The sequence below is a fragment of the Falco rusticolus genome, chromosome 13, assembly GCF_015220075.1.
Source record: "Falco rusticolus isolate bFalRus1 chromosome 13, bFalRus1.pri, whole genome shotgun sequence".
Classification (NCBI taxonomy): Eukaryota; Metazoa; Chordata; class Aves; order Falconiformes; family Falconidae; genus Falco; species Falco rusticolus.
Genome location: NC_051199.1, coordinates 12,029,402 through 12,042,325, shown reverse-complemented (window position 1 = coordinate 12,042,325; position 12,924 = coordinate 12,029,402). Strand labels below are relative to the sequence as shown.

General features: G+C 37.8%; 1 protein-coding gene across 7 annotated transcripts in view; it reads right to left on the bottom strand.

Annotated features, from left to right (window-relative positions):
- Positions 1-12,924, bottom strand: part of AGFG1 (ArfGAP with FG repeats 1) — a 36,744-nt gene that overhangs the window by 16,413 nt on the left and 7,407 nt on the right. For all 7 annotated transcript variants that reach the window (XM_037406113.1, XM_037406110.1, XM_037406115.1 and 4 more), the window contains exons 2-3: positions 10,594-10,687; positions 314-429 (exon numbers count right to left, since the gene is read on the bottom strand). In XM_037406113.1, coding sequence (XP_037262010.1) covers positions 314-429; positions 10,594-10,687 — 210 coding nt within the window. The remainder of the gene's footprint in view (positions 1-313; positions 430-10,593; positions 10,688-12,924) is intronic.

The window sequence follows — 12,924 nt, the reverse complement described above, 5'->3', positions numbered from 1 at the left end:
AGCACTTATTAAATGCAAACTTCCACCTCCTAATAAAAGCCTGCAAAACTTTTACTTTACACTGTTGTTGACATCCCCTTAAGCCATTTCTGTTCCATCGATATGAACTACACATTGAGAAGCTTCTTTATTTGTCTTCTCCGCTTCCTGTAGGAGCTCTGAATAAAGTCCAGAAATCATTTTACATTACAGAGCTGTGCAATCTAGTCCAAAGAGCACACAGGAAGGAAAGCACACTCAAAAACATGAGGCTAACCGTGCATCTTCACTTCTTGTCATACAGGCAATCTTCATAATTGTAAAGCGATCTTACCATCTTTTCTTTTCGTATTTCTCCTGTAGAAATTCCTTCACTTTCTGTGGATCCCTGAAGTCTGGAATTGCTGATGATCTATCATCAAATAGGCCTAGCCAAATCTGTTTGCACACCTTATAAAAAAAATCACCACGGATTAATCAGAGAAAATACCTTAATTCAAAATCCTATTTAAGTTTCCAATTGTTAATACATCAAACCATTACAAAGCGCGTGGTTGTACATTTTTTGTTCCAGACTGAGCCGCTTTAACAACTGACTGGTGCACCATGTACTGGTCTAAATACTTAGAAGTTGAAAGACCATCTGTCACAGCAGGGCAAGCAAATCCTAGTATCTGATTTCACCATCAAATACAGCTTTTACAAAATATTTGTTGTATGTAAATAAAAGGGGGGAAGCACCCAATTTCTACTTATGATCTTTAAGACTCTTTTCCTTCACCTAATTCTACACACTGCTTACTTGTACTTTGGCATTTCAACAGATTCCATACGCCTTAAGCCCCAGGTGGTAGTTTTTAAGGATTTGAGGTTTAGTATTTATACTTAAAATTACTATTTGAGTATAAGAATTTTTTTAAAAAAACAGCCTTTCATTACCATGATGCAGCTTCTGTGGTATCACATACATTTAATTTGAGTGAGGGTATGGAAGAAGGGGGAAAGAATACTCTTGCTCTGCTCTAGTTTTCTAATTGTAGTTGTGAGTGAGCAAAAGTTGAACCAATTGCAAAATTCTCATTACGTTCAGCCTCAATTCCTGACCAAAACTAGAGGAAAGATTACTGTTCTCAAAGCTAAACAAAACACAGGAGGTGTCACACTTAATGTTTTCTTTAAGCACTTAAGACTGCTCTGCAAGTAACCTGAACATGCACCCACAACATTAGCTGCCCTCTAAAAACAAACTCGTACCATTCTAGAACAGGTTTCTTCCAGAGGAGTCAAAAAAGCTTGTTATGATGCATACATTTTCTTCCCACACCTTTTCTGAAGTAGTCCTGACCATGCCTCTCACATGCCTCCTACAAATGTTGCTCTCTATCCCTCCAATAGTGTCAGGTTTTCAGTGTTGTCCCCCATGACCTTCAGAGGAAGCATATGTTTTATCTAACAAGCAAAAGCTGTATAAACAGATTGCCCTGAAAGCTGGCAAATCAAGGTAGAAGCTGGGATACTTCCACTACATCTTCTCCAGAGATGTTTTCTTCTTTACCTGACCAGCTAACTTCACCAAAATTGTAGCAACTTAGCATCTTCAGAAACTCTAGTTATCAAATGTGATCAATCTCATAGGTCATTTCAAAGTTTGCTCAGGATCTGAGAGATTAGAAAGCATAAGTATGCATTTCATACTTGAGGTCTTGATTTTATATAGCCTATTTGCACATCCAATACTCTATAGTCCTCACTGTCATCTAGTGGATAGATACAAACACCAACAACGGGCAATAGATCTAATGATCAAAGGGTAGTTCTAAAATACTGATTTAAATACTCATCTAAAAGTAAGAGCAGTAGTTCTTTCTTCAAATAAACTCAGCTATTCAGCAATCATACTCCACAGAAGGGTTAAGTTCAATACACCGATTTGAGTTCACAAATTTAACAGTTATTATATGCAGTATGGTAATATATGAAATTAAACTGAAGGTATTTGTACAAATTCGTAAGATAGAAACTTAGAACAGACCTGTGACTTTTTTTGGCTGAAATAACTGCTAATAGCATGAAGCACTATTTTAATAGTGGCAATCTTTCACATATGCAGTACTTTTTGCTGACAAAACTTAGGAAGTCAGAACACTTACAGGTATAGCTTTAAACATCTGCAGTGGATAGTCTGATGTGGGCCAGCAGCAGTATTTCCATACTTGGATTTGTGAGTATAACTGTACCAACTAGCAGTCACATGATTGTTAGGGGGAAGAAAAGCCCTGTTTGTGGCTAGAATATGCAGGAGCTGGTGTTGCTCAAATCTACAGTCCTCCCTCCCCAGTACCAACTTCAGTACTGGGAATAACATCAGGAAACACTGAAGAAAATAAAAAGTTGCTCCTAATTTCAGACAAACAGAAAGACAAGTGTTAGAAAAGCCCCTACTTGATCCCATACCTAGCAGAGTAACACTCGGGGCTGTACCATGATCATCAATCTGCATACAGCCTAAGGTGTGCTACTGAATGAAAGAGGTGGTCCTCTTCTCCACCCACATCAGGCCATTAAATGACTTCCTCCTATCACCCAAACAGGTGAGATCAAAGAAACTCATCACAATTAACATGTCACTAGTACCACTGAAACCTGTACTGACATCAACTCACAGCAACAGTCAAACCACAATCCAGTTTTTCACCTTTCTCCCTCTCAGTTTTCTGCTTCACCTTCACCTGAAGTGCCTAAGCTTTCGGGTGAGGGCGGGGGGAACCAACCACAAAACCACAACCAACTCCATGTCAAATAGTCTCAAGCCTTCCTGACCACTACAGACAATGTCTACACAAAATCAGAAAACAAGGTCCTGGGTGACTTCAGATCATTACCAGCTAACGAGCTATAGCAGATAAGAGTCCTGTGAATATGCAAACAGGTAGGAAGCAGGACCGTGCTCTCCAAACACTTTGTTGGTTTAAAATGATGTAAGCTTCTTAGAGGCATCAATTCTTGCATTACATTGCAATTTTTGCAAGCCTTCAGAAAGCAGGTTTCCAGAAGTGTTTCCTGGAGCAACTGATTTCTTCTGAATACCTAAACACAAGAGCAGTAGCAACTGAAATATGCCTTAAGTCACTATTACAGTTTATTTAATTAAACCTGCCAGGCACTTTATTGGGTTTCTATTACTGGTAGCAGAGAACAGTATTACTAATGGGCAGTACACACCAGCACATGATCACCAAGCAAAAGAACCTAGATTTAGTTATACACGCTTCAGCAAGAAGTTCTCATCTTAACAGAGTTTGACAGCAGTAGCTATACAAACCAGCTAAAACATTTACTTTACCACACCAGAGATGCAAAATTTCACTTAACTTTCTTTACCCAAAGAGTTCTCAGAGAAAGTACAGTTTCTTAGGAGTCTTAAATACAGACAAGTCCTTTAGAAAGCCAAATTTTATAAAGCTTTAGTATCACACAAGAGATTACTAAAAGGCACGGGTTTGTCTATTTCTGTATGAAGCACCACACAACACTTTGAACATCAGCAGCCGTTCCAAGCAAGCATTCAGAACCCAGTAAAAGGCTCATTGTCTTCCCCTGTTTGCTGGTGACCCGTATGCTCTTTCTAGCTATACTTTTGTTACCATCATCTGACTTGACAGGGATCCACAATACTGCATTGACCATGCTTCAAGCAAGCCACAATACACTATTTTCAGCTATCCACAAAAAAAAAAAAAAAAAAACAGCAAATGCCAGGGTGCTGTGCAATACCATCAGATGAAAAAAAAAGTGGAAATTAGAAGTTGTCAGAGACAGAATCCGCATAGTCATAAAATTGTCATTTTTTGAACTAGTTATCTTTCCATAGTCTTAAATTAAGGAATTAACAGTATTGAGCCTCATGCAAAAAAACATTTGCTGTGAGAAATGTGAATATTTTTACTGATCTGGCCATCACATTTTTTATTTCAAAGCTATTTATAAGTTACTTCTATGATAAAGATCAAGGAAATTATGCCATACAACTTGCTGTTGGGAATGATCACTCATCATTCACATCTTTGGTGTCCTTATTACTCCCTACTAATCCCAGCTTTTAAATCCACTACCTGAATTTGACAGCAGTTAAAATACTAAAAGATTAAATGTAACCAAAAAAAAAAACCACAAGTGGAAACTTAGTGAAGTCCAACTGGCAGTTTCAGTTGCCAATTCCTCAACATGAGCTTCAGGTCTAGGTTCTGTCTGGCCTGCCAGCTGCCTAGGCAGGTCACCTGAACAAACCAGCGCACAGGTATTGACAGCATGTGCTGGCTCTTGCCCAGCCATTACCTGGGGGACATGGGGAAAAGTGCAAGGCGGCTGTAAAGGACATACAAATCTGCACAAAACCTACCTTTAAGTGACCAGTTGCTCTACTAAACACAAAGGTTTCTTCTTCTTAGTTTTCTAATACAAAGTTACTATTTGAGGAAAAAACCCAAGGAAGTAGTTTTCAAAAGAAGCAAAAATTCAGAACAATGTATACTTTGAGAAACTTGAATTTGATATCCCAGAGAGCAACTATTTCAAAACACCCCTCCAACTACCTCATGCATAAATCAGAACTGTAGAGCTGATTCAGAAAATGCTACTGCCCAAGTTTCATGATTCCTCTGAAGCTCCATTTTAACAGAATTACTCATTCCTTTGCTTTTACAGATAATACATGAAGAAGCATCCCAACTGACCACAAAGTTACACAACACTACTATTATGAAACCAGGCCTTAAATTTCTATGGCTTTCTGAAATCCTTCTACACCACACCATGTTCTTGGGGATACTCTGGTTCAGCCATTTAATATTAATATTGTTCTTTCTGCAACAGCCACACAAATAATCCTCTGCTCAAAAGCTCTGTTCATTCACCAAAAGCTTTGCTATGCTCCTCCTTTTGATAACCAAGGCTCTATTAAACAAAATGGTCTGCTTAGAGGAGCACAGCCTGGCAAGCTGGAGCCAAGAGTAAACACTGAAGTTATGTGGAAGCCCCTAGAAACAGTGGAACATATCCAACAATCCATAATCATTGTCCACTGTCCCTGAAAAGTATAATTAGTCCATGTCCCACTGGTTCACCAATGCAGCAAGAAAAAAAAACACAACACAAAAAGACAGCATTGAAGTCAGAATGATTAAGCTTATGCAGCATTTGAAAGTCTACTTTTGTTGAAGGTTGACAGAAGCAAGACTTTGAAGTTTTGCCTGGCTCTACTGTATTGTGAGACCTGCAAAGTAACAAGACAAAGGGAAGTTTTATGTTGTCAGGTAACAATAAGTAGAAAACAAGACTCAGCAGTTATCTTCATGAAATTTAAAGGTTTATGAGAATCCTTCTACAACTGGTTTAGGAAGAACAGTACCTGTTCTCTGCCAACAAGCTCCAATCCTACAAGGGATGTCATTAGACATTTGGCAACTAGACACTGGGAAGTTCAGAATTAGATAAGTACAGCATGTAGCAAAGTGGGAAAGAGAATCGCAACCAGCTTCAACCTACTCACCCTGACCTAGATAAAAAACCCAGGAGGTAGCGAGGCAGAAACTGCAAGTTGCCATAACTTAAATATATCGTAAAAAGGAGAAATTGGGCCAAGTGCATATTGTATGTTATAATAAAGCCTTTACCTGTATTTTTCTTCATACCATTGCTTTCCCTGAATCTGCACTCAACAGCTATTCTACTTGAGGGAAAAACTGGTTTTTTGCTAGAATAACTACTTATCTTGTTTTCCATACACTATTTAAGTTTGTAATCCCACAGTTTGAGTAATTAATTACCCTTGTTCTCAGCTTTGACAAAAACAAATAAAAAACTCATCCCATTTATGGCACATTTGGTACTCCACAAAACAAACTTGACCAGAAAGGCTTCTGGTTTAAAACCCAGACTCCTAGTAACATTACAAGCTTTCAGGAGTTCCAAGCAGGTTTCAGAGGCTGAGGAACATAAACATACCTGTTCCCACCAAAGTTTAGCTTTTGCTTCTACATTTGTTGTCATGGTTTGGAGTGTGTGTTTACAGAGTAGGGAAGGATGGGCATAATAAAAAGTGTTAATTAAAAAAAAGTCAGCAGTATCCATCAAATTCTGCAGAAAGCCTGCAACAATCTGAGATTTCAGTTACTTCTGTTCCAGTGCTAAATATTTCAACTACCAAGCACTTTACTATGTCATAACTATTTCACTGATACAGATCTCCAGTGTGTGTGGGAAGGCGGATATGGGAGAGACAAAGGCCTTCTGCTTACACAACACATTGAGCCACCACACTTTAGAAACTCCTGTTAACATAGTTGTGCTAGTTAGGAATAATAAAAATTCAGTTAGGCCGGAAAAATTAAAGTTGTTGCTTATGAAGCCGCCTTCTGTTGTGTGTGGGGAAGGCAGCATGGCAAGGGAAAGCTATAACAGAACAAGTACTTCTGCTGGTGGAAGCTGCACTTCAACTAGAAAAAGCACACTACTAGACCTACAGCACTTCTTGCTCAGACCCAGACATATCATTGCATAGGAAGATTACACATCAGTCTGGTTTAAAAAGTTCTAACGAGCTATTACCTTTCAGGAGGCTGGTAAATGTCAAATTAGATTTCTTCTTTTCACCCTTCCCCCAATAAAATATCCTCAGTTATGCACCAAATGTAATGCTGACAGTGCAAAGAACTACCGATTACCACACAACAAAACTATGTTCCAAAACATAACACTCACCACAGGAAGAAAGATTTGGAAAGAGTTCCCTTATGTAAGCAAGTTATAGCTTTGTTTAGTAATTCAGTACTTCTGATGTCAGTATTATTCATTAATCTCTGTAGGTTAAAAGAATTTTATACTACCAGTATACTGATTTCAAAGCCAGTTTGGGTCCACAAGTTATAGCTGCTTCCATAAGCACAGAGTCTGCTAACAAAGACGATGTTGTACACACAATCAGCTCATGTATCTCTGTATCGTATTAGTAGAACCATGGATGTACTAATAGGACACCTGACTGCACAGCTCATGCTGTCAGGACTTATCAGCTCCAGCTTAGTACTGCTCTCCAGGGTTTCTAGGCCACATTCCATAGTAAATGAGATTCCAGGAAAGCATTTTGGTCAGGCCAGATACCAGCTCTGAACCAGCCTCATACTGCTACTAGTTCTGCAAGACTGGGGAAACCGGTACTTGCACAGGTACTATCAAGAATCAGAAAGACTGGCACCAAAACAAAATTAAGTACTGTTAAAACTAATCCCAAGCAGTTGAGCATACCTGCATAGTGTTCCACTCATTAGCTCAGGTAAACATGATCTTTGCCCCCACAGGAACACAGATTTTCCAAATACAAGACCATTCAAATAATTTTCTTCCACCATATGCATACGAGAATAGGCTATTTGGAAAGGTTACAAAATATCTGGCATTTTTCAAAAAGTGTGGTGCAAAAATAAACTATGTAACTGGTCTGCCTCATAAAACTACTTTTCAGCTTCAGGGGAAGAATCTGAAGAAATAGTCACAGCTATAATGGCAAAGTGAGATTAGTACTACCTGCACTTTCTGCTAACAGCGAGTTCACTTTCTACTACGACTGCACTACTGAATCAGAGACCTAATCGACAGTAGCATCATTTGATTATGAGTATTCAAACACAACCACCTCCATACCACTCTTATTCCTAACATGAAAATACCTCACACTCCTCATATGAGGAGGATGAGGAGAGGAAAAATCCTACCAGCGAGTCAGAACGGCCTTTAGCCCTCAAAAGGGCTTCAGAAGGCACCTGAACGTCTGTTTGAAGACATCTCCATTCTTGCTACTACAGATGAGTAAGCAACACCAAAATATAGATGTCTTCTAATAATGGTAAAAAGATTTTAAAATTTTTATTTGAAGCAGAAAAAACTCATCCAAAAGAAGTTACCTGTGCCAGAAAGACATTCCTCAGAGGTGTACATACAGGGAAGATGGTGTCTCACACCCGAGGGGAAGCTGCTCTGAATAATCTCTTCCCAAATGAGTTGCTTTGCAGAAGCCTTTCAGTAACTAACATTTTACCCACGCGTGCCACAAAGATGGCAATTTGCAGCAACTGTGGAAAAGTTACTATTTCAGATATTGGGAAACTACTTATTTTTAAGATAACTTCAACCTCATACAATACCTTGACCTTATAAATGCTCTTTGAAGGAGAGGGGCAAACTACTTCCTCTAAGAACAACTCACCACCTTTATAATTACCTTATCTCACGGAAGCTTTCTTGCTATTTTCCTTTCTATTCAGACAGAGTTCCCTATTGCACACCATGATCTACTCATCTGGAAGCAAGAAAGCTTACCACAGAGGCCTTGGCCATGTTGGAGAAGAGCTGGGAGGACAAAGTGGGAACGAATGTACTTTACAAGCTACAGAAAAATGGAAGTTAAGCATACGAGACTGCAAAAAATTGAGCTTTCTTTATATACATAGCTATGGAACTAAAAAACCTAAATGCTAAAACATCTCAATCATTCTGTGGCTGTACTTTGTTTCACATGTCTACCTTCTAAAATGTTGGACAGTTCCATGTTTGAAAAGTTTATCCTGGAAAATTTCATTTCTTAATATATACACAAGGGTCACCTATGCTGAAAAGCAAACTAAGCAAAGGTTTTTTGTGAGACCAGATGAACTTTATCTGACCAAAGCTTTTATCTTATCTGCAGGTGAGTATTTCAAAGTCCAATACCAACAAGAGAAAGCAAAATGCTTGTTCAACTACTGCAACATGGCAAATTGAAAACATGTTTAATTAGGTTTAATTAATTTACCTCTAACAGTGTTTAAAACTATCATGTCTGTTCATTATTTCAGCATCTGTTAAATCTATCATCTTCAATTACAAATATCTATTCAGTGTCACTTTAGAATTAAGAAAGTGCACTGCTATCCAACAACCCAAAACTAAACTCAGAACATCTCCATTTATGAGGCAGCTCATTTCAATCACTGCAATACTTTAATTGGAGGAGTAAGTACTACACACACAGACCCCTGCTTTTCAAACACACTACAGCATTGCAGAGATCTGTGAACTTTTATATCAACAATAAATTGTATCGACTAAATATGATTCATAGACTAGTCAGGTCTATAATGAGGACAACGACACTAATCAACTGAGAAGGGATCACTTCTGGTTCCAGATCAGTGAAAAATTAAACTGGCAGCATTCTCTACCTGTTGCACATTCAGTGAAAAGTGAAATTAAAACAGATACATGGAAGGTGGAGGGAGGTACATACATGTGCACATGCAGATTTTCCTTTACATTTGTGAAGCATAAGGAGTTAATCTGATCTTATCTGAAGAGACTCCCACATACTATATCCGAACCCACAAAAAGATTCTTTATTCTCCCTATGCAGAGTCAGCAATATCCTATACATGTATATATACATATATACACAGTATTATACAGCTTTAATGCACCAAAACTAATAAAAAAACTCAAAGCTATTAAAGAGTATTTGATAACATCTGGAAGAGTTTAGACCTTGTTCCAGCTCTGTCTAGAGGAATCATCCACTAACAGTCATTTCAACAAATAATGCATATTTAACAGGACAGAATAAAAAACTGCTACTTCTATTTTTATTCTTCAACCTGACAGTTACGAATGGGCCAAGTTTGAGAAAGTTAGGTATCAGCATTTTAGCTAATGATGGGATTCATCCCCACAAAGCTTTACAAGAGTATGTTGATCGCCTTGTAGCCTACAATCAATAGTCCTACTAAACAGAATACAGATCCAATTAAACTGAAACATATTTTTTTCAAATTAGAACTGAATCAGTTCCCTCTAAAATCCTCAATGCTATAGTGTAGTATTAAAATACAAACTTCATCCTCAAATTCAAGATATCAGCAGCCACATTTCAGGGTATACATGCTCCATGTGTTCCCACAGAGCCAATCCAACCTTTACCTCAGATTTAGTTTTCATCTATTAAAAAGAACAAAAGGGCAGTACACTGGCACTTTTTGTCTTCAAATCTGCCCCAAGCCCCTCTATAAACATATAGGCACTTATTAGATAAGAATCCTTAGAGGAAAAAAAAAAAAATCTTCCTTCTCCTTCCTCTCTTCAAGAAGCCTCAACACTGATATACTTGCATTAAAGAAAGAGGCTATCGAAACCACTAGAAGACTTGCTGACACCTACTCTGAAGAAATACAGCTACAGGCAACAAGTTTATTTTTGTCATGGTATGCTCTTTCCGGAAACACTGCTGCAGTCAACGTCAAGGTCTGGGCTTGCAGAAAGGCACAGAGGCATATTGCCTTATGCAAAAGAAAACCCAATTCCGAAATACTGCTCATGTGAATCTAGATTGTCTGGGTTGGGCACTAGCACATAACATGATCAGCTAACTAAGTGAAACAAGCTCTTTAGAAGCATGACTTCAAATGATGACTTCAAAAGACTTCTGCCTACTTTTTGGCCGCAAAAAAAATAATCAAGTTTCCCTTAAGTAGTGTTTTAAAGTTTTTAATATTAAGTGCCAAAACCACTTTATATTCTCCAAATAATACTTACTTCATTTCCATGTTTCTGCAGAAATTCTATTTCCTGTTGCGTGAAAGTAGTCATTGAAATTGACTTTACTCTGTGGGGTGGATTCAAGCCCCGTCTAAAAGAAGAAGCAAGAAGTATTTAGTCAGTATTCAGGAGATACGTCATCGTACAATCACTTTTAACATTACAACCAGAAGTTAGTCAGTTTTAAACTCAGGAGCCACCTCCATAAAAAGCACTCATTTTGGTACTGCCATACACCTTAACGTGCTGTAAACTAGTCTCAAAGATAACACTCAACATGCAACGTCAAATAATTGAGCTTTAGGGGAGACTAGTTTGTAACTACACATGGAAAGTCACTCAGACTTCCTATGCAAATTTATGAGAACATAGTTAAGACTCTTTTAAATCCTAACCTGCTTCCCCAAACTTGTTCATCCTTGCCTCTACCCTTCATCTCTCAATCTGGGGCTCCTCCGCTGTAGTTTTCTTTCCCTCCAACTCCTTCCTTACTTCAACTTATTCTTACTACAACTTCTACCCAATCACTAGATTTCTTCAAGCTGAACTCCCCAGCTCAGATTCTTTTTCTTTTGCTTTAACCTGTATTTCCTGTCTCTTCTCAGCATCGTTTTCCAGATTACTTTTTGCCCCTCCATCCACAGGTTGGTCTGTCTTCCTCCTCCTGAAACCCACACAAGTAACAGCAACAGAAGCAAAAAGACAATGCGTTTATTTTGCTCTCAAATGAGAGATACCATTACTAAGGCAATAGCTCAAAACTTCAGCAGCTCTGCCATAAGCTTGACACCATTCTCACATCCATGCCAGACTGCTGCAGCAGAACTAACAGAAACTCAAGTCACTTGTGCTGCCAAAGCCCGACACTGTCAAACCCAGTTCAGTCAAAACCTGCAAGCACAGAGAAAAATCCTGCTGAGCAACAGTGTCAGCATAAGAAAAAGCTTTCTTTTAAGTTCTTTCTTTAAATACATGTTAACTGCTGCTTTTGCCCACAAATACTGAGGATTAAAACCAAGCCTTGTCTTGCTCAATGGAAACAAGAACATTACATCCCACATATGGCCGAACAGTGGAGACGCTCACTCAGGCAACACAACGGGGTTAGTTTAACACTCCAGTTAATCAGGCCTGGATTTCTGTGATACCATCTTAAGAAAAAATGAACATGCATTATCTATGAGATATCAAAGAACACAAAATTCTGTGGTTATGCATATCAGAAGAAAGTTTCCAGAAAGGAAGCTGGGGAAAGCTTTCCAGGGATGTAATACAAGGTCAACAAACTGTTAACAGATCAGCTGATAAAGAGTTAACTTTACTGCTCATATTTGTTATTACACTAATGATAAACTTGGTTCAGATTGCTTTTCAGAATAAGAAAAAAACTATCACTGACATCCAATTTAAGACTAGTAGTTTTCTTTAAATTCCATTATTCTAACACCAACTATAAATTAAAATTGTACTCCATCAAAACAGCATATGACAGAAGTCTAATGTTCCAAATATTAACACTTTATACTCAACTTCACAGAAAATTTTTAGCACTCAGATTGAGTATAAGGGAAAACTGTTGTGCATTTAGCTTGCAAGTTCACCTTGACACCTAAATTCATACTGTACCTATAAGATAACAATTCTGATCCTGTGTTAAAAAAATTTCCACTTTTTAGTTAAAAGTTGAATACTGATTAGAACACTAAGCAACAACATTCTAGCCTGTTTCATTAAAAAAACCCAGATTTAAGACACTCAATGTTGGAAACACTTGGATAAAAATAATCAAAATAATTGTATTTTGCTAAGAAATGCAATTAACTTCCGAGTTTAACCTTTAAAGGAGAAGTCATACACAAACCTACTGGTACATGACAATGAATTTTACAGAATGCTATTTGCTTTAGCAAATTTTTCAAATCTGAGCATCTAAAACTAGACCCCCTGGTTCCACACCTTGACAAGAAGGCAGAATAAGTTTTAAGGTTAGTGAGAGAGGTTTCAATATAGCTTATTCAGCTCAATGATCAGCAAATTAATTTCTTGTCTCGAAAAGTTTAAATTCCTTGGTAAACTGACTAACAATTTAACACCTTTCATCTAGCATAGGTAAATCAAACCCACACCTACATCAGAAATAAACAACACTTTTTAAAACACCATATTGTTATCGAAGATCTTTTTTTAAGTAAATACTTATTTAAAAGTGACGCAACTTAAAAATGTGTAAGAGTTCTATGCACTTAAAATTCCCTGTTTCAGAGCTGGTGTTAGTATTAGGTTTGGTTGTTTGGGTTTTGTTGATTTTTGAAGTCCTTTTTTTTTAAA